The sequence below is a fragment of the Alligator sinensis genome, unplaced genomic scaffold (genome assembly GCF_000455745.1).
Source record: "Alligator sinensis unplaced genomic scaffold, ASM45574v1 scaffold91_2, whole genome shotgun sequence".
NCBI classification, from domain to species: domain Eukaryota; kingdom Metazoa; phylum Chordata; order Crocodylia; family Alligatoridae; genus Alligator; species Alligator sinensis.
Window position 1 is genome coordinate 769,594 of NW_005842529.1, and position 20,205 is coordinate 789,798.

A 20,205-nucleotide genomic window follows, 5' to 3' on the forward strand; every position below is an offset into this window, starting at 1 on the left:
GGGTGGGTGGGGGGGGTGTGATCCCTGCTGCCTCCCACTGACCTGTGCTGCATGGGGGGCTCTGCCACAAGCCCCCAGATTCCCCAACATCTGCTGCAGCAGCCAGTGAGCATGGGGCCTTTTTTATTTATTTATTTTTAAAGTGCCGGGACGCTGGGGCTGGGCAGGGTAGCAATCGGCAGGGGTGGGGGGGGCGGCAGCAGTGGGAGAGCAGTGATCAGGGGGCTGGAGGAGTGAGTGGGGGAAGGGCCTGGGTGGGGCAATGATGGGTGGGGGCTCGTTGGGCAGGCGGTGGCTGGGCAGCGTTCAGGGGGCTGGGGGAGTGGGCGGACCAGCTGGGGTCCCCCCCATGGTCCCGTCCCCCCTCCTCCAGCCTTCCCTACCCCCTACATAAGGTAGCCAGTGCCATGTCATCTGGCCTGCAGGTTCTTCACAGGTTCTTGGGCATCCTCTTGGCCTGGGGCCCTGCACACTGGGGCTGGGCAGAGGTGGTGCAGGACCCTCGATCTCAGCTTGCAGGAAGCTATGCCACTTGTCTGGCCAAAGCTGCAAAAAGATTAAGCACCACTGGTCTAACACTTTTGTTTCTGTTTTCATAATATAGCTGTTTTGTATATCTAACTGCTTTCCGCTTGCTTTCAGTTTGTAACAAACCTAACTTGTGTGTAGAATGTGTATAACAATTAATCTGGTGTATTTTTTTTTTTTAAAGGCCTTTCTACTTCCCTAGTCAGATTTTGCACTTCCTCTATTCTAGTCTTTCTTTACTTATTAGAATGCCTTCTGATGACGCCCTTGAGAACATCCCATAAAAGATTCTTTTAAATTTGATTTATCTTATTCTCGGTGAAATACACCTTGATTTCCTCTTTAATAGTTTGGACTCTATCTTAGTTATACAAAAATGGGATAGTCAATTGCCAAGTTTTCGTTTTGGGTTTATTCTCCCAGTGTCTCAGATAAATAACTACTGGTCTGTGTTCTGACCAAACAATTCCACCTTGTTGTGCTGGTATAGTATTTTAAGTACTTATTAGGAAATCAGGATCATATATATGCATGTATATAGTTTGTGTGCTGTTGAATAATGATAAAGGTAGACATTTGGTCTTTATTAGCTACATAGATGTTCCTTAAAGCTAACATTCTACCACCAATAGTTCCCTTAACAAGCATACATTTGCTATCCATACATTTTTCCTTTAGCTGAAAAGATATGTGCTTTGCTATGATAACTGCAACTCTTCTTGTTCAATTTTCGTGGAGGGTAAATTGGCAGAGTGGAGTCACTTGCCCTTTATGTATTTACTAGCCAATTGCCCGTCATGAATGAGGGATTTCAAAGAAGTGTTTACATGGCCCTGCCCCTGTCCCTGCCCATTCTGTTGCCCCTTTACTGGCAAGTCACAGGTCCCCCAGCCCTGCTGCTGCCCCTCACTCCCAACCCATTCACCCCAGTCCTGCCTTCCTCCATTTAATATTATTGCGAAAGACACTTTTTGTAGTGTAATGGTTGAGTTTATTCAACATCACAAGAATAGTGGACTGCTACCTGCTGTCTCTGTAGCTTTTACTTGATTAGTTGCCACTGTATCTGTGTTTAAATTCTGTTTGTAAGATTAAGTTCTTTTTCTGAGAGAGTTTTTTTTTTTTTGGTTTTAAGGCATTTTTTGTTTTTAACTCCCCCTTCCCAGCATTCCCCAGCCATCCCATTGCATAAAGACAAACAACACCTTTAACTTTAACCACCAAAATATTACCAGAGCTTTATTTTCTCCCAGCCTCTTCCTCCCTTCTCCCCATGTCCCCAAACAGTCCCTGCTCAGGTGCCCTTCCTCCCCTCCATCCCTAAAGTGTGAAAATTCACTGTTGCTCCCAGTCAAGTCAGTAACCGAACTGACTTTTCCAATGTGATTAAACGCCTTGGAAGTCCCATTTGCCGTTTTGGGTGAAATCATGATGTTATTTTATGGACTTAAACGATTAGCTCCAGCAGAGAAAGGAAGCTACATGACAGCCAGTCACTACTCCAGAGAACACGCCATTTCAAACTGCATTTATGTCTCCCCTTCTCTCCCTTCCCTGGTCTTTTTAATTAGGTGCTCCCTTTAACATTTCAAACCTCATGCGTGTTTCTCCTCCCAAATTACTTCAGGTCGTGTTCCAATGTAACCAGGATTTACTTGCATTTAGAAAATAAATTCTTCTTATTAATTTTCACACAGGTCTTCTTGTAAATCAGTAGCTTTAAAACTCCCCATTTAGATTTATTGTCTTTCTGTCTTCAAAGTCTTTTTTTTTTTCTTCTTTTGTTGACTATTTGCTGCTCTGTTTTGTTTCTGTTTTGTGTTTCAGCATCTGTCTGAAGCTGCTTGTGCTTTGGTGCTGTCTCCTAGTTTTAATCTGCAGAGAAGATTGACTGGTTCAGTCTTATCTTTAAAGGTGTATCGTTGTCCTTCCTGACCAAATAGGAGCTTAAAGGGATAACCTCATCTGTGTTTTATTTTTGATTCTTTGGAATGGGTTGTAATCTCTTTCAGTTTTTGTCTGCTCTTTAGAGTATATAATTTATGATATATCTTGGAAAAGCCATACTTTAAATCCACCCAACTTAACTGTAGAAAGCTCTCCAGACCTTCTTTTCATCTGTTCTTTTTGTTTGAAGTAATACATTCAGAGAATTAAATCTCTACATCTATCTGCATCCTTGGGAGAAGCATTGTGAGATCTGTTTGCTCTGTATATGGATATTAGTGTGTTTGTCTCCAGTTCTAAAAAGATTTGGAGTGCTTTTTTTAAGGAGATAGTAAGATCTCCTTTCTCCACTCCATTAGGGAGCTCCTTGATTCTGATATTTTTCCTATGAGCGTGGTTTTCCACATCTTGTTTTTTTCTGAGAGCTCCTTTCTTTTCCCTTTTCCTTTTCTTTAGATGAATTTTGGAGTTCTTTATTAGCTTTAAAAAATTTTATCCACATTTTTCTCAGTATCTTTAACTCTGCTTCTAAATTCTGCCATCTCTGACAATTTTATCAAGCTGTAGTTCTATGAAGGATCTAAGAGATCTGAATTCTGATACAAACTCACCCTGTTGTCTGTGATGATAGAAGTGGTTTTGTTTGGTTTTCTGCTTTTTTTGTCTTGCTTTATTTCCAGCCTCAGCTCCCATCTGATTCCTCAGGGCCTGCCTACTACTTTGCATCTTCTTCTTTTGGTGAGCTCGTTTGGCAGAGAGCTTCCCATATCAGTCTCCTTACATGCAGCTCCCCTGTAACATTTAAGGGAAGATGTTTCTGAAGTCTGGAAGGTGTTAGGCAGAGACTATGCCTTTGGATTGTGTCAGATTCCCCCTGGTGCTCTGGCTTTAAGCAGCCATCCTCCCTAGTGACTTCACATGCCCAGTATTGCCAACCCCACCGTGTCAAAAATCGAGAGACAAACTCTTAAAAATCAAGAGATTTGGTATGTAAATCATGAATGCTCTGTTCTAACCCTCCTTCCTCCTGGGTCCTTTCGCATGTGCCCTGAGCAGCTCCCCTGTCCGTTACAGCCCTGGGCTCAGTACTGACCTGGTGGGGCTCCTTGCAGCCCCTTGCGGCTGGGCCCTGCGTGGGCTCCACTCCCACCCGCTCTCCCGGGGACTTTGCAGCTGGTTCCAGCCCGGTTGGGCATGAGACGCGCCAGAATTAAAAGTCCTGAGACTTAAGAGTTCTATCATACATCGGACTTAATTTGTGAGTTGGGCTGGGGTTGAGCACCCTGTGCTAGACTGTTCACCAATACATTAAAACAAAAAAATTGTGAATTGGACTTTATTGTGAGTTGGAGTTAATTTTACTTAGAAATTGCAACTCTTGCGATAATTTTGTGAGATCTGGCATTATTGCATGCCCTCCATTTTATTTTCTTCTGCTAGTAGCTGCTGTTTGTACAAGTCATCTGTGTATATATCTACTCTAGTTCCCTTTTGCTTGCTTTTGTTTTATTAGTGCTCTCCTGTTTCTAAGTTATTTTGTTGTCTTATTCTAAGCTGTCCTGAGCCTTTGTTGGGAATGGCAGCATATAAATTGAATAAACAAACAAATAAAATACCCTTCCCCTCTTCTCTTGTCTGTGATAGATAATTGTGTTCAAGGATCTACTGATAGCTTAATAACAAAACAAGCAAGTTGATTTTATTTTTAAGGGCTTGACACAGAAGGGAGATAGTCCTGTATTGAAATCTTTGGCCTGAGATTTTGAACTCTGAGTTCTGTTCCTGCTTCTGCTAGAGCTGATCGTCTGTGAGGTTGGATTGGTCACTTGTTTGGTCTGTGCCTTGGATCCCCATCATTAAAATGGGGATAAATGCTACTTCTTTTCTCCAGCCTGGTATATTTATTTGCATGTTATTTAGAGAAATGGATATCTGATCTTGCATCAGGGGAAGTTTAGGTTGTATGTTAGGAAAACCTTTCTCACTAGGAGGGTGGTGAAGCACTGGAACAAATTACCTAGAGAGGTGCTGAGATGTCTATCGTTGGTGGTTTTTAAGACCTGGTTGAAAAAGACCTGCCTGAAACGATCTAGCTGGGATGGTCCTGTTTTGAGCAGGGGGTTTGACTAGATGTGACCTCCTCAGGTCCCTTCCAACCCTCATTTTCTATGATTCTATGATCTTGGCTGCAGCTTCTACATGCTACTGTAAGGCAGATAACAGTGATAGGTCTATATTGAATTTTTTACCTTTTTTTTTAAGATGCTCTGATTACGTCTATGAATCTATGACTACCAGGTAAAAGCAGCTTTTTGGCTTTGTATCGATTGAATATCTCTGTGTTTCTGTGGGGTTCTCACAAACTTTTTTTTTTTTTTTTTTCCAGTGCTGGATTTTTTTTCAGGTCTGTGGCAGGAAGTGGAATGTAAGGTACTGCAAATATATGGAAGAAAACACGTTTAAAAACTGCTTTGTGCCCCAGAAGTAGAGAACCCACATGAATCTGGACTTGGCAGGAGCTCAGCTGTTTGTTGCTGGCTTAACACAGCCATGTGCTCTCCTAGAGAATGTGGGTTCCCTCCCACCTCCTCACCTGTTGCTTCAAAAGCAACATATTGGTTGAGCCAAATTCCTGGCAACTGCTTGTGACTTTTCAATGGTGCAGCTCATTCAACAGACTGCATATTCTTGAGACATATGATGACTTCACAGTGGCAAAGTGAGAGCCTGTGAAGCAATAAGGCTTTCTCTTCATGTTTTATTTTTCTTCTCTAATGGATTAGGATAGGGATTTCAGTCAATCCAAATGTGATGTTCTAGTTCTTAAATGTGGGAGTTGAGTTCTGTACATTAATGCATCACTAAAATATTTTTAGTTTTTAGAGTGCTGTATTTACTTGAATACAAGATGAGATTTTTTTTTTCCCCTCCAATTGGCATGTGGGAAAAAGCCCCTCGTCTTATCACACAAGGAAATCTCACTAAATACAGAGTGTATCATTAAACTACTGGCAAAGGCAGCAGGTGCTCAGCAATGGAAACCAGCTATGAAGTTAACTAAATGCAGCAACCCTGATCATGACTATAAAACATGTAGCCCACATTGGGCAAACATGCTGATGGGAACCTATTACAATGATAGGTTAGTGCAGCCCATCTGAATATGATTTATGGTAGTACCCATGAAGCACAAGTCCCCTCACCGTCAACTCTTTTTTTTTTTTTTTTTTTTTACTTCCTCTTTGCACCCCAACTGAGCTGCACCTTTATTTCCAATTTCCAATTATTCCTGTTTCTTCACCAGCCTTAAATATCTGGCAAATATCACTAAACAGGGCCCCAAACAGTTCACCTAGAATCCCTCTGTTGCCTCCTTTCTCAGTCTGGCGCTAAGATTAGTGTGGCCCCACCCTCCATGAAGTAGAGCTGGATTTGCAGCAGTTTCCAAAAACAGGTAACATCGATCAATTAGGGATGAACTAAGTGTATGGGTACTATATAGAAATTGCTATAGCCGTACTTAATTTCAAGATGATTATTTTCAAATTCACTCCTCACTTCTGCGTGCTCCAGGACAGCAGCGTCTGACAGCAAGGGGAAGGGGCTGCCAGGCGAAAAGGTTGGGGGAAGCAGAGAGCAAAGGGGCTACCTAACTCTTGCAGATTTATTTTCCCTGTTATTAGCAGTAGGAGAGAGACAAATTCAAGGCAAACCTCCAATAATTAGATTCTATACCTGGAAAATTGTAACAAATGTATACATTTTCCATACATAGGATCTAATTATTAGAGGGTCATTTTATAATCAGGGTTATCTTCTATTCCAGTAAATCCAGTAATTCTCAACAGCGCCTAGAGGCAATGGCTGGCAGTGTTTTCTAGCAGTGGGCAAGAATGACCCAGCTTGGGTCTGAAATAGACTGGAGCTAGGGCCCAGCCACTGCCGCCACTGCGGCTGCTCCCAGTGGTGTGGCTGCAGTGTGGGTGAGGCCCAATTCAATCGCTACAGAGGCCGTAGAATGCCAACCCCTGCTTAGGGTGATAGAGGGTCCTATTGTTAAAAGTAAGGGCCCTGAATCTGAAAACACATGCTCATACATTATCCAGCTGCAAACACAAGATTATATTAGAATTTAAGTCAGTCATATATATGAGACTTTGTAGAATCAGGGCCTAAAAAAAGACAAGATTAAATGGGAAGTTGTAGCATACACCATCATGTAGGTGGCAGGGGGAAAGATAAGTGGTATAGGTAACTGCCAGTGAAATTGGTCTGTAAAACTAATTACAGATATCTTAATGCAAGTGCTACAGTGGAAATCTAGGGTGTGTGTTATCTTGTTGTGAAGAATTATGTTTTTAAAGAACACAACATTTCTGTGGTCCCTAAAATCTTGTTTCTGGAGAAGGTGCCAGAGATGCATGGTGTATACTGGGGGGAGAGATACCTATAAAGATTTCTGTTCCAGGGGTGTCAAACTTACGGTTCATGGGCTAGATCCAGTTTGTAGACACATGTCATATGGCTCACACAGTTGGTAAAGAGACAGGGCGAGCAGGAGCTGCCATTGAAATGCAGGGCATGAAGCCCAGTTGGTCATATGTGTCGGGTGGGTGGGTGTGGCGGTATAAGACAAGTGCTGAAGCACCACATGCTCCCATACTGCACTGGAACATGGTCTTGTGTTCAATGCAGATACTGCAATGTCTGACTATTGATAAGACCCAAAGAGTACTGGGGCTCCACTGCCAGAACAGTCGCAACCTAGAAGATGAGATTAAAATGAGTTTTCCTTCTGTCCATGTGGAAGTTCAAGATCATCTGTCTCAAATAGGGAGGACTAAGAGTGTCCTAGCCTACATTCCTTGTCACGGTAAGGGAATATGCTGTTTTCTCACACAATGGCTGTTCGGTTTGTCTGCAGCCATTTCACTATTTCATTCAAACCGCAGAACATTTGAAAATATTTCGTTTAAGGGCAGATGATGGCCATCTACCCAGGGATGAATTTTTCTCTTCTGAGCATGATTTGGGGAAAGCCTACTGCTGCTGACACTTGCTGCATGAATCAAATCACCCTGGACCCTGCCCTACTGCATTCACTTGCAGTATAGGCTGTGGATGTAGTCAGTAAATGAAACACCATGATGACTATGGATTTACTAACCATCATTTAAGCTTATGCTATGTGCATAAGCTTGCATAGATTGAAGTGTTCAACCTATAATCAACACGGGGAAAGAAGAATAAGGTGTGTTGGTCAAGGCCATCACTAATTGGCCAGACCAGGTTTGTATAATTGCTTTTTGAAAAGCACTGATCCTAATTAAAGGTAATGGCTGTCATACCTTGATGCTATTATCTCTCGATGAGAAAAACTGAATTATGTGTAACTACTTAAAATTCTCTTGAATGGCAGCATGTTCTTGTTCACTGAATATAGTAGGGTAGAAATGTAGAATCACTTTTTGCCAGTCTTGGATGATCTCAAGGAGCCTGTGCTAAATCACAGCAGTGTGGCTCAAGCAGGAAGTTCCAGAAGCTTGTTTCTGAGTGACCACAGAGCAAACCTTTGCAGATGTAACGACTAGCCTTGTCAGCAAAGGAAAGAAAGCAATTAACACATCCAGCAGAAGGCCTGAAAGAAGACATTATAAAAGAAGGCCTTGATATAGATGATCCAAATACATTATAGTAGGGCTATGCAACTTGCGGCCCAGGGGCTGCACACAGTCCATGAGGAGTTGATTTGCAACCTGTGGGCTACTGTCCTGTTCCTGCTTCCCCCACCCCCTCTGCTGCTGGAGCTGGGGTCTCCAGGCTTCTCCTTTCTCTTCTGGCTTCTACTTCCTGCTCTTGGGGGAGGGGGGGGGGAGGGCAATGCAGCCCATGGGCCCTAGCAGGGTACTGGTAGCATGGTGGGGGGCCTGTGTGGCCCTTGGCCACTTGGGAATTAGACAGACCTGCATCATATCATAACTTTAGGTCACAGATAGTAGTAGTAGTTGGTGTAACCAAATGTATTGGATGTATTTTTAAAGTTTCTTAGATAAGTTGTAGAAACAAAGCAACTTTGCCAATGGAAAAACATAAACTAAGTTGAAAAGAAAACAGTATGATGACCAGCAGCATTTCACCATGGTGAAGGAGGGAGCTGCGAAATCATCCTTTTTCTAGCTGTAACTTTCATAAGGCCATAAAAGAACTGCTTCAGTTCAGTTCCAAAAGTTTCAGTGAAACTAATTTGAGTAAAACCTATCACATGAGGTGTATTAGAATATTAAAACAAACCATCTATCATCTTCTCCTTTCATATGGCTGATGTAGATATAGAACAGCAACTATAATTTTACATTTAGGTGGTTTAGCCAGACAGTTGCGTCAGGAGCAACAGTGTATCACTGTGATACCTCCTTCATATTTGTGGATCGGGCATTGAGTTGTTATGTTCCGTGGTCTGTTCTGGGTGACCAGTCCCACACTGGAGAGTGTTTAAGTTTCCATTTGTGCCTCAAGTATCCACATCTCCTATGATCTGTGCAGATACAGTTTAGAGTTGCCCATAAGCGTCGCAGGAAAGCAAAGCCAGGGACCTCCTGTGTTGGATCTATCACAAGATGTTTATTCAGGACTTCCTGTGAACTCCATTTGATTTTTCCAAGCTTCATCAGGATTGAAGTCACATTGAAGGTTAAAGCACCTGGATCCAGAAGGGCTTGTGCCCCTTTAGGCGATGGTGAAGAGCATTGTTGAGGTCCTGGTAGATGGGAAGATGTTTGTTTTCTTTAATTTGCTCAAGTTCCTGAAGAGTTGGTGCCTCGTGACAAATGAATGTGTGACATGCAACAGCACAGGCAGCCAAGGTACTGGGGCCAACTTATGGGTTCCAGTGATGCACCGCATTGCAGAGTTCAGTTCACAAGTAGACTACTTTTGGTCCATACCCGGTGCACAGTACTTGGCTATAGAGTATGCATGGGCCGGTACCAATGTGCATAATGCTGATGCTCCCCAGCTTGTGCTTGCCAATTTCTGTTTCAAATTGACCCCTATCTTTGTCTTGGCAGCTACTTTCTTCAGGCCATCATGGAAGGTTAATGTGCAGTCCAGCCCCACTCCAAGATAAGAGAGAGTGGGGTCATGCTGCACAGTGGTGCCACAGAAAATTACCTTCAGAGTATGCTTAGCATTCCTGTTATCAAGATGGAATGCAGTGATTCTTGTTTGTGGAGATTTGGCTTGAGTATCCATTTTTTTAAATATTCCTCCATGGTATTCAGGTCCTCATTCAAGGTGGACTTGATGTCATTGAAGGTGGCTGCTTGCGCTGCCAAACCAAGGTCACCTGTATATACAAATTTACACAATTTTTTTGGTGGCATCTCACTTGCATATACATTCAAGAGCATTGGTGCAAGTACTGAACCTTGTGGCCTTCCATTGCTGAGGAACCAGGGTGAGCTGATTCTATTGCTCAGCTGGACACATAGCCACCTACTGCTCAGCATTTTATATCAAGCGTAGTGTTTGGTGGCACAGTATAATCTTTGCAAGCTTCAGCATCAGATCTTTTATCCAGACCGAGTCATAGGCTGATGAAAGGTCTACAAAGGCTGCTCTGGTCTTGGTTTTTTTTTCCATCTTTAAATATGAGGTATAGATGGGAGAGAAAATTGGAAGACACTGCAAATTAAAGAAGACCTGCTGCCATTCTGTGCGCTAGATAGATGTAAGTGTTTTATGCTTCCGGGGTGTGACAATAAGAAGTCAAGCTGTAAATCTGTCTCTTGTCTCTCTGTTGACCTGGGTGATGATGATAAAGGGAATTGTAACTGTACCTTACTTTTGTGTCTAATGGGTACTAATTAAGGGAACTGAGCTGTACCGTAATTCTGTGTCTAAGCTTGCAAAGAAGTCCTGATCATAGACTACCATAATTTAAATTCTCTAAAGACCAAACAGTCCTGTGTTTTTTGGTAACACCAAGCCAATCCCAGGCAGAGTTGCCAAAAATCTCCACCACAGCAAACAGTGGGTACTACTGCAATTTTTCTGGTCAGTGAGATGCAGCTTTTCTTTCAAGTCCTGATAAATCTTGAGACAGTGGACTTCAAAAGGGTAACATAACAATCATTTAAGTAACTTTTGAATTTTCTGTCTCTTGAGCTTTGTGCAGCAAGTTTCCTTCATATCACCAGTCCAACTTTAATTGGCAGTAGAAAAGAACATGCCACAAAACGTTGTTTTAAAACATTTGTTTCTAGTAAAATATCCAGTTCGTAAGGATACTTACTAGGAATGACCTGTGTAGCAGATGAAGAGCGTTTGTGTTTGTGTCAATCCTAAACATCTGCTGATTTTAAGACCTTCATGCAGTAGAGCAAGCAGCTGGGACAGTATCAGCAATAGTGGGTGGTAGTGATGGTGATATTGGACTTGCTCATTTGAGAGTATGCTGTTACTGCAATGTAGTGTGATCAATTGCATGATACCTTATCAAAGGTATTACTACACTGGGTGGGAGTGCAGGCACCTTAGAGGACAGAACTACCATTCACAATGTTCTTAATAAAAACAGTTTGAATAAACAGAATGGAATTCAGTAAGGACAAGTGTGGAGTGTTACACTTGAGGTGGAACAATCATGCAAAAGTGAAAAATGAGGAGTGATTGGTCAGGTTACAGAAAAGGATCTGGCTGCTACAGTGGATCACATGTTGAATACGAGTCAACTGTGTAATATTGTTGCCAAAAAAAAGAAAGTGTAATAGCATTCTGGGATGCATTAATAGGAGTATTATATGCAAGCTCTAGGAAGTGATTTTTAATTTCTACTTAGCACTGGTGGGACTGTACCTGGAGTGTTTACCTAGGTTTGGATATCACATTTCCAGACAGACATGGACAAATTGGAAAACATCCAGTGGAGAGCAATAAAAATGATGAACGGTCTTGAAAATATGATTGGAAGAACCTGGATTATGTAGTTTAGAGATGGGGAAAACTGAGGGGGATTGGGGAATATTTTTCAAATACAAAAAGATTGTTCTAAAGATGAAGCTTATTTGTTCTGTATATGTGGTATAGACAAGAAGTAACGGGCTTAAATTACAAGGGAGATTTAGGTTGACTATTAGCAGTTGTCAATGTTACAACATCCTCATAGAATTTTTCAAATATGGGTTGCTTTTTTAAATTTTATTTTGTGGGTGAGGGACAAAGTCATAATATGATTATCAGTGGATGGTCATAAAAAAACCTGACCATTTCATTAGTTACTCAGGAAGATGTTAGCCATAGCCACTAAGTTTAGAAACTTCTAAATCAGTACATATGGATAACTTCCATCCAAGAGCTGGCAGGGGAGATTTCTGAATTTAATTTTCAATAACTTCTTGAACATCAGGGAACTTCAAGAAGCTTGGGAGAAGTTTAACATAGGGCCAATATGTGAAAAGGGTAAATGAAATGACTAGGTGCTAATGTGAACATTGGTGTAATATTCGCTCCAAGCAAACAACTTACCAAGGACTAGGGAGGATTCTCCATCACTGGAGAATTTTAGAATGAACTTCAGATGCTTTTCTAAAAAACTGATTCCAGTTTGAGCAGGAATTAGTTCAAGGAAGTCCTCAGGCCTGAGACAGGCAATTAGATTGGTTCTTTTGGGCCTTAGGCCCTATAACAAGGCTCAGGTACTCTACATAACATATGAATGATAATATAATGGATAATTCACCACAACCCTTTTCAAGGTTTGATGTTAAGATGATGTGACCATAATTACACAAGACATCCCATTTACCAGTTTTTAAAATGTTGGCACTACATTGACTTTGCTGGTATTCTGGAACTTTGCCAATATTCAGTGAGATGAGGTTATATGGAGCACTGACAGTATGGCCTCATTTATAGATTAGATGTCCAGTTTGAGTGGCTGGGAGTCATGTGCTGCATAGACCACACCATATGGGCCCTTGCTCCCCACTATGTGGTAGGCAGCCTCTGTGGGTTCACAGCAGCGTTTCCACATCATGTGGCAGCCGTCGGTCCTTCTGAATCCCCATACCATGGGCTTCCTTAGCCCTGCAGGCCATGCCACCCAACCTTGCCCTGCCCTGCCCCTAGAACAGCCACTTGGACAGCCCTGGACAAGATGATAATGTGTCTCCTCTGGCCTTTATAAACTAAATTACTGCATAACACAAATCATAGACCTTTGTGTCCCTGGGTGACCCAGCTGGAAATGAGTATTCATTCATTCTGACTGAGTAGAGGACGAGTAGATGCAGGCCACACTACTCCCCTGTGGGCCACTGGCTGCAGAAACTGGCATGCTTTAACCACACCAGCATGATACGCCACTGGGTTCAGACCTTTTGAACATTTTGATATTTATACTGTAAAAAAATAAGTGATACAATAAAAGGAAGATGTATTTAAATGACAGTAATTGAAGTATGTATTCATTTTGCAAATTATCTGCTATTTCTGCTTGATTTATTGTGAAATGTAACAAAGCAATATAAATTCATGTTATTTCTCAGCCTACAAAGTGATCCAGGACTCCTCAGGATTGTGTATAAAATTGGCTGAATCTGAATGTAGTTGGCAAATATGTCATGCACACACAAATGTTGTACTGGTGTTAGCTGGAGGAGTCTCTTGACAAGATTCCTCTATTGTCAATTTTGGTGTTACAGAAATGGCTTTAAACTAGTTTGTTTTCCTGCTAAGTGGAAGGTGATTTTGATAGAAATATAAATCAATCTGGAACCAGCAAGAAGATGACTAGTAAGGAGGGAAATAGTTTTAACATGCATCTGTTCATATTCCCTGACAAAAAAACAGTCAAAGAAAGCTTTGTCAATTCTATGGGTCAGCTAGCTGTGTAGATAGATGAATAAATATCATCGTACTTTCAGAAACATCATATATATATGATGTGTGTGTGTGTGTGTGTATATATGTGTGTGTATATGTATATATGTGTGTGTATGTGTATATGTGTATATATGTATGTGTATGTGTGTATGTGTATATGTGTATGTGTATATATGTATATGTGTATGTGTATATGTGTATGTGTATATATGTATATATGTATGTGTATGTGTATATGTGTATATATGTATGTGTATGTGTATATGTGTATGTGTATATGTGTATATATGTATGTGTATGTGTATATGTGTATATATGTATGTGTATGTGTGTATATGTGTATATATGATGTTTCTGAAAGTATAATGCATGTGGTTTCTTTTTTTCCCCCCCTTTTTTAAGTGTTATTTAGAAGCTGAAGCATGAATCTTTTATCTGTTTGCCTAGTGGCAGTTGATCATCACCTCTGTGGTACGTTGTTTGATTGGACATAGAGTGAATGAGAGGGGCTCTTCCTACTATTATGGCAGGCTTCCAGCATGGTTTGTCTGTTTTACAGTACAGCTTAAATGCTAGAAATGTGTACCACTAGCCATTGCTAAAATATTTTGGGTACATGCAGTCCCCCAGCTTCCCTGTTCTCAGTAACCTATTTTCCCTGTTCTTTCCAGCTAGCCATGACATACTCCCCACATATCTCCTTTCCTGAATCTCAGAACTAGTTGCAGCACCTCAAGTGTCAAATATTCTTCGGGTCCCAAGCTGTATTCATCTGTCTCGTCAGGTGCTTCCCTACTGAGGAATAGGGCTGGCTGCCTGGAAAACAAGAATTCTGTTTAGAAGAAAAAAAAAAATGAGGTTTTGGAACTTTTCCTTTCACATCAAAACACAACTGAGCTCTTTATTATTTTTTTTAAATGCAGATATTGACTCCTGCACCCCAGAACAGCTAATAGCCAAATAGTTAGGGCTTGTTTCACCTGACATGTGGAAGACCTAGCTTCAAGTGTCTGCTCTGCTGATGCAGTTCAGGCATTTTACCCTTGGACTCTTGCATCCCATGTGAATGCCTGAACCACTAAACCAGAGAATGTCGTCTCTTCCCTTCCCATTTGGTTCTGAGAGAGCTTTCCTAGGAACATTTAAGCAAAATCAATATCTTCTTAAAAAGCTTCATTTTCAGTGAATTGGCATTGTCAAATAGGGAGAAACCATTTTGTTAAAGGAGCTTTACAATCAGCTTTCTTCAGGAGCCAACATACAATCCGTGTGTTTGCTTTCCATTTGCAACTTATTCAATCCAAATTCTGTACTAGAAGCAGGGCCGTTTTAGTGGGAAGTTCAGAAGCTGGGCCAAAGATTTAAATAGTAGCTACTTTTTTTTAGATTTCAAAATGGGTTTGATTGCTCAGAAAATCCTAAGCCTCTCTCTCCTCTAAAATTAAGTCATCTAAAAATTGGGCACTCAGATTACCGGTCTTATTTAGGATATGTTGGTCTTGGAAACCCTGTTCTCTCTTAGCATACCCCTTCTGAGATTAGTGTTGATTTGTCTTCTATGTAGTGGAAAGATGACTTAGCATAAACACCTGCTTTCTTGAAGCATGGCTGCTGATTTGCTGTAAAAGAACGTGCAGTGAATGAATGAAATGTTACTGTTTATAGCACAGTACTTAGCAAGATTAAAAAAACAACCCAGCTAATTGCTTTCTTGATGATGGAAATTCTGAAGTTATAGTCTAATGGGTCACTGCTTTGCCTGTTTAACATTGTGCTCACCTCTCTGAATTTTATTTATAAAGTCTGAAGATTGATCTGGGTTAAATTTATTTATAATAGTACACATTCCCAACTTGAGTGCAGAAGGCTAGAAAATACTTCCCTTCCCACATCATCACAAACAGCATCCTCAAAATGATTTACAGTCTGCTCTTTTTATTGTTACCTCAGAAATTTTTTCTAGATTATATTTCAACCAGTGAATTTTATAAAGAAAATCTATCTGAACCATTAACCTCTCAATTCCCTTCAGCCTGTGATTTCATGGATGTGAATTGGAGGTCTTTTTATTATATTTTAACTTTCTTTTTATTGCTTTTCACATTATGGAACCCAGAGCCCAGGTTCTTAAATACATAATATAAGCCTAAGGACCTTAAACGAACATGTTAACTTATTGCAGCCCTTTTCCTGGCTGTTTTCACAAGTTCTCACAGATGGCTTGAAAATTCACCCAAATACCCAAAACTAATTTTAAATTTCAATATCTTAGATAGCTTATAGCCTCTAATCTGCTTGTGTGAGAGTAGTAATTAATGTAAAATTAATTAGTCAATAGCATCAGTTATTTAGCCGTTTGTTGCCAGGACCTGATTCCATAGGGAAGAATGATTTGTTCCTTTGTGAACCCCCAACAAGACAAGTTCAGGTCTATGATAAGAACATCCCAAGAAGACTGGGTTTAAAAGGTCCAGCAAAGCACTAAAAAGTACTTTGTTTCATGGCTAGTCTTCATTCTATTTTCAGGTTTAGTTATGCATGTGCTTTGCCAGAGTATGGTGAAGGGTGACTCTCTCAAAGTCAATAGAAGACTTGCCATTGATATAATTGAAGCCAAGGTTTTAAGCCCATGCAGTTCTGTCCAGAATATTAGAGATTTTGACTATCATTGTGTTAACTTGGATTTTAATAACAAGTTTTTACTTCTCCTCTGTCCCTGGCCTACCCTGTTTTGATTTCAGCGGCCCAGGAAGTATAATTGTGGTGACACCAGGTTGGCAAGTCAGAAATCTTTTTTATACAGTATATCTTAAGGTAAGGGAATACTGTTGTTTAGGTAGAGCTAGTTTACTAGTTAGTTTTCTGTTCTGGTAAATTTATCTTCATTTCTGATTGAAGGGAGGGCAGTATAGCACCTTAGAGACTAACTGGTTCAAAGAGGCATGAGCTTTCCTAGGCAACTGTCTACTTTGTAAGACATTGTGAATGGAGTAGCAGTCAATGATCGGCAAAATAGATTTGACTTTTCCCAGTTTTTGTCAAATGATTTTTAAATCATGTGTTGGCAAGTATTCAATCTGAACTTTCCTTTGTTTCAGATGAGCATGATGTTCTCAGGGAATTGTTTCCATTTCCTTCTGGATGTACTCACAATTCTCCATTTGAAATTGTTGTTGTTTTTAAGTTGACGGGTATGTTATATTTCTATAAATCTAGAATAGCTAATGCAGTGCATCTACCACTCATGATATTTGTTTTCCTCCTTCCTATAATCTTCGTAGGACTGTTATAGGACAGTCAAGTTTTGAGTCTTGAATTTAAAATTGATTGCCCTTCAAGTATTTCTCAGGCTTTGGAGCAATTGTTTAGCAGTCCAATTCATTCAGTTTATTCCCATCTCTTCTAGGGCTTCTCAGTGGGCAGACCTCACCTACAAGTACCAAACTGGAGAAACTGGACTCTCAGCAAGTGCTACAGCTGTGCCTCCGGTACCAGGATCACCTTCACCAGTGCGCAGAAGCTGTTGCTTTTGATCAGAATGCTTTAGTGAAACGAATCAAAGAGGTATGCCGTATAAAGGGCTGCAGTCTTCTGCCAGGGAGAGAGATAAAAATGAGTCCATTGAAAGAGCATGGAATATGGACCAAGTTAACCACTCATGTGACCAGCTTAAATACTTGCAACAATTGCTTAAGATTCGTTTAAAATAAGAGACTAAAGGGAAATGGTATGCGAGAGAGAGGTGTTGGTAAATTGAGTATTTTCTTGGTTTACACAGTGGGCACCACTAGCTATTTATTATCAGTACATCTGTTTATGCCATCTCCAATGATTCCCTCTTCTACACCGAAGGAATACCTTTGTTACCATCAGTGCCATAAATAAGCATAAAAGAGGTGACCTGGGAGCTTTTTAAAAGTACCCCTTTTAGCTAAAACAGTAGAATTACCTTACTCTTTGTTTTTTTGGATTGGTATTGTAAAGATTCAGAAAAAAGAAAGGAAACTGTATTTGTCGCTTGTTCACCTTTTCTTGTGACAGGGAGAAGCTAGTATTCCTTTCATGTATTTCTGCAAAAGTACCTCGAAGAGCATTCCCAGTTGCCTCCACTGAGGGTCCTTGCCCTTTAGGAGAAGCATGGAAAACAAGTTATCTTCAGGAACCAGAGCCACTTGTGGAAATGAAACCGCCAGGTGGAGAAGTGAACCAAGCAGCTTGAGTATGGGGGGGAAATGGGGTGAAAAGCAGCATAGGCCTTGGAGGAGGTGAGATGAGAAACCTCTACAGGGGAGTAAGGTAGAAATGAACAAGAACCAATAAGAGGAGGAAATTTTCAAAGTGGGTGCTCCATTCCCAACAGTGAGAGTTATAGTTATCCAGTTCTCATGAAAATCAGGCTACTTACCTAAATGCTATAGTTAGGAGCTGAACTTTTGTCATCCATTTCTGAGCATCTTGGATGCTAGTTCTACTGTCTCTTCTGTCTACTTTTTTTTTCTTTTTTTCTTAAATATGAAATCTTCTCTTGCTGCTGAAAGAGTTGGTGACCTTTTGCATTTATAGACAAAGGAAGTGTAAGACAGTTACATGAGAGTAGATCATGGGACTGACATTCTGCTTCTGGTGTACAGCTCTTGCTGGTCCACAAAAGCAAGTGCTGCCTTATATGTACAGTGCATGTACAGTTCTCAAATCACATTTTCCCACTCCTGTGTTGTTTTTTTTGAGTGGCAAATTCTCACATGCATCTTCTTTTTCCCCAATGCCCTTACACTTCAACTTTCAAAATGGCCCAGTTCATGGGGCACTAAAACAAACTTTATAGAGAAGTCCAGATGTAAGGGAGATGTGGACATCTGGGTAGCCCACATGGTGGTAGGGAGCCCGCTCACTCACTCAAGTGGCATGTTGCCCCCAGCTGCCCAGAAGTTCGATAGCCCTGTCCTGACCTGAAGAATAGAGGAGAACACTTGCCAATATAGTATTTATCAAGCGTTGCAGAGACCCATTAAACTCACAGGGTAGAGCATTGGGGTTAATCTTTACCTGCTTTCCATAAACAATGACCTTTTTTCCATTGCGCCCTAGAGTTTAAGTCCCACGTGATGAGCTGAATAATATGATTCATGAGCTGTTTTGAGGAACCGTTGTGTCTTTGTCTTGCTAAGTCCAAAATGACATGGGAGCCATAAATTCTTCTTTTTGCTTTGGCACGTCAAGAACTGAAGCCAGCTATTACACAAGATGTAAAGAAATCTGCAGATGTTGGTGACTCAGTTCACATAAATCCAGAAATTATTTTAATTGCCAACTTAATGACAGGGTAGTGCATTTATCCAAATAAATTTGGTAATTCTTTTGGCTATTTGCATGAGAGTGTGATTATCAACATAATTTAAAGGAACAGTGTGATTGGCTTCTGCTACAGTCTTGTTTCCTGTAGTTGGGCTTACTCTCTGTAGGAGACATGACAGAACCATCACAGTTTAATGATTGTGATGCCTTCATTTGGCTCATCAATTTATGAGTTTACTTTGTGAATATAAATAATATGCTGGTTTGGGTGGCTGTCTGTCTAGGTAAAAAAACAAAAACAAAATGTTTGGCCATAAAGACATACCCATAGTTGTAGTAGTATAGCTTCTGATAGAGATATAGAACAGTTTGTCTGCAAAGGGTGGCAGCAGCAGTCCCTTGATACAAGGATGCCAGTCTTTCAGTAAATATGGAAATCATTGGTGAGTTTGTATCTGTAGAGGCATTTTTACAGGCTATAAGCATGTTTGCACTAAAGGAGTTGTACAAAATTGACAACTGAAGTAGGGTAACTTTTGTGTGACAAAAAGGTTCAGGGACTTGTCTACACAGAAGTTTTACCAATTCAGTTTAAATCCCTTTTTAAAATTCATTTTAATTAAACTGGTACAAAAGGCTGTGTGGACACTCTTATGTTTGCTTTTAAACTAGTGGTTTCAATCTTTTTTTCATTTGTGGACCCCTACAAAAATTTTGAAAGGAGGTGCAGACCCCTTTTGAAATTTCAAATAGAGGTGTAGATCCCTTTGAATTGTAAATGTGGGTATTTACATACTTTTGATTGATCTTAGTCACCTTTCATGGACCCCTTAGACATAGTCTTCAGATCCCCAGGGGTCCATGGACCACAGGTTGAGAACAACTATTCTAAATCAGGCTAACTTCAGCTGAGCTTATTTCAGCCTTATTGGTAGTGATCTAACTAAACTTTCCTGAAGACTAATTTCAAAGTAGTGCAACTTCTGTGTGTGTGTGTGTGTGTGTGTGTGTGTGTGTGTGTGTGGCCTAAGAATCAAAGTAGTGCAACTTCTGTCGTGCACGTGTGTGCGTGCGTATGGACTAAGAAAATATTGTATTAAATGTTACAGATCCTTTCACCAACATATATATATATAAATCTGTGTGTGTGTGTGTGTGTGTGTGTGCGTTTTTAAAGAGGATTTTGTACAACAAAACAATCCAAATTTATGCAACTCTTGCCTTATCTATGCTAACTCAAAGCCCTATTTAAAACCCTACTACTGACTAGCATATTTAAAACCAGACTGATTTGCTACTAAGAGGTGCGCAGATTTTTTGGGCCAATACTGATGGCCGATTGTTGACTAGCCATACCGACCAATACTGATCCAATTGCTGATATGCAGCCCAGCAACACGGAGAGCAGCGTCTGGCTGGAAAGTCTGTTGAGGGGAAGCGGGAGGGGAGGCCAGATCGAGGCCCCCATGGTGAGCAAGGGAGAGGGGCTGGTGCAGGGGCAGGTGCTGCCCAGCTAGGGTGGAGCACGGGACAGAGCTACAAGTGGCTCGT

At 40.9% G+C, this 20,205-nt stretch overlaps 1 protein-coding gene across 3 annotated transcripts in view; it reads left to right on the forward strand.

Moving 5' to 3' along the window:
* BORCS5 (BLOC-1 related complex subunit 5) overlaps positions 1–20,205 on the forward strand; it is a 124,863-nt gene that overhangs the window by 77,544 nt on the left and 27,114 nt on the right. Inside the window, exons 3-6 of one of the 3 annotated variants that reach the window (XM_025213463.1) lie at positions 4,862–4,905; positions 7,171–7,348; positions 16,766–16,923; positions 17,401–17,758. In XM_025213463.1, the coding sequence (XP_025069248.1) occupies positions 4,862–4,905; positions 7,171–7,348; positions 16,766–16,923; positions 17,401–17,472 (452 nt within the window). In that variant the 3' untranslated portion in view covers positions 17,473–17,758. Of the gene's footprint in view, positions 1–4,861; positions 4,906–7,170; positions 7,349–16,765; positions 16,924–17,400; positions 17,759–20,205 lie in introns of those variants that run through there. The other 2 variants (XM_025213462.1, XM_006031792.3) reach the window with 2 other exon arrangements.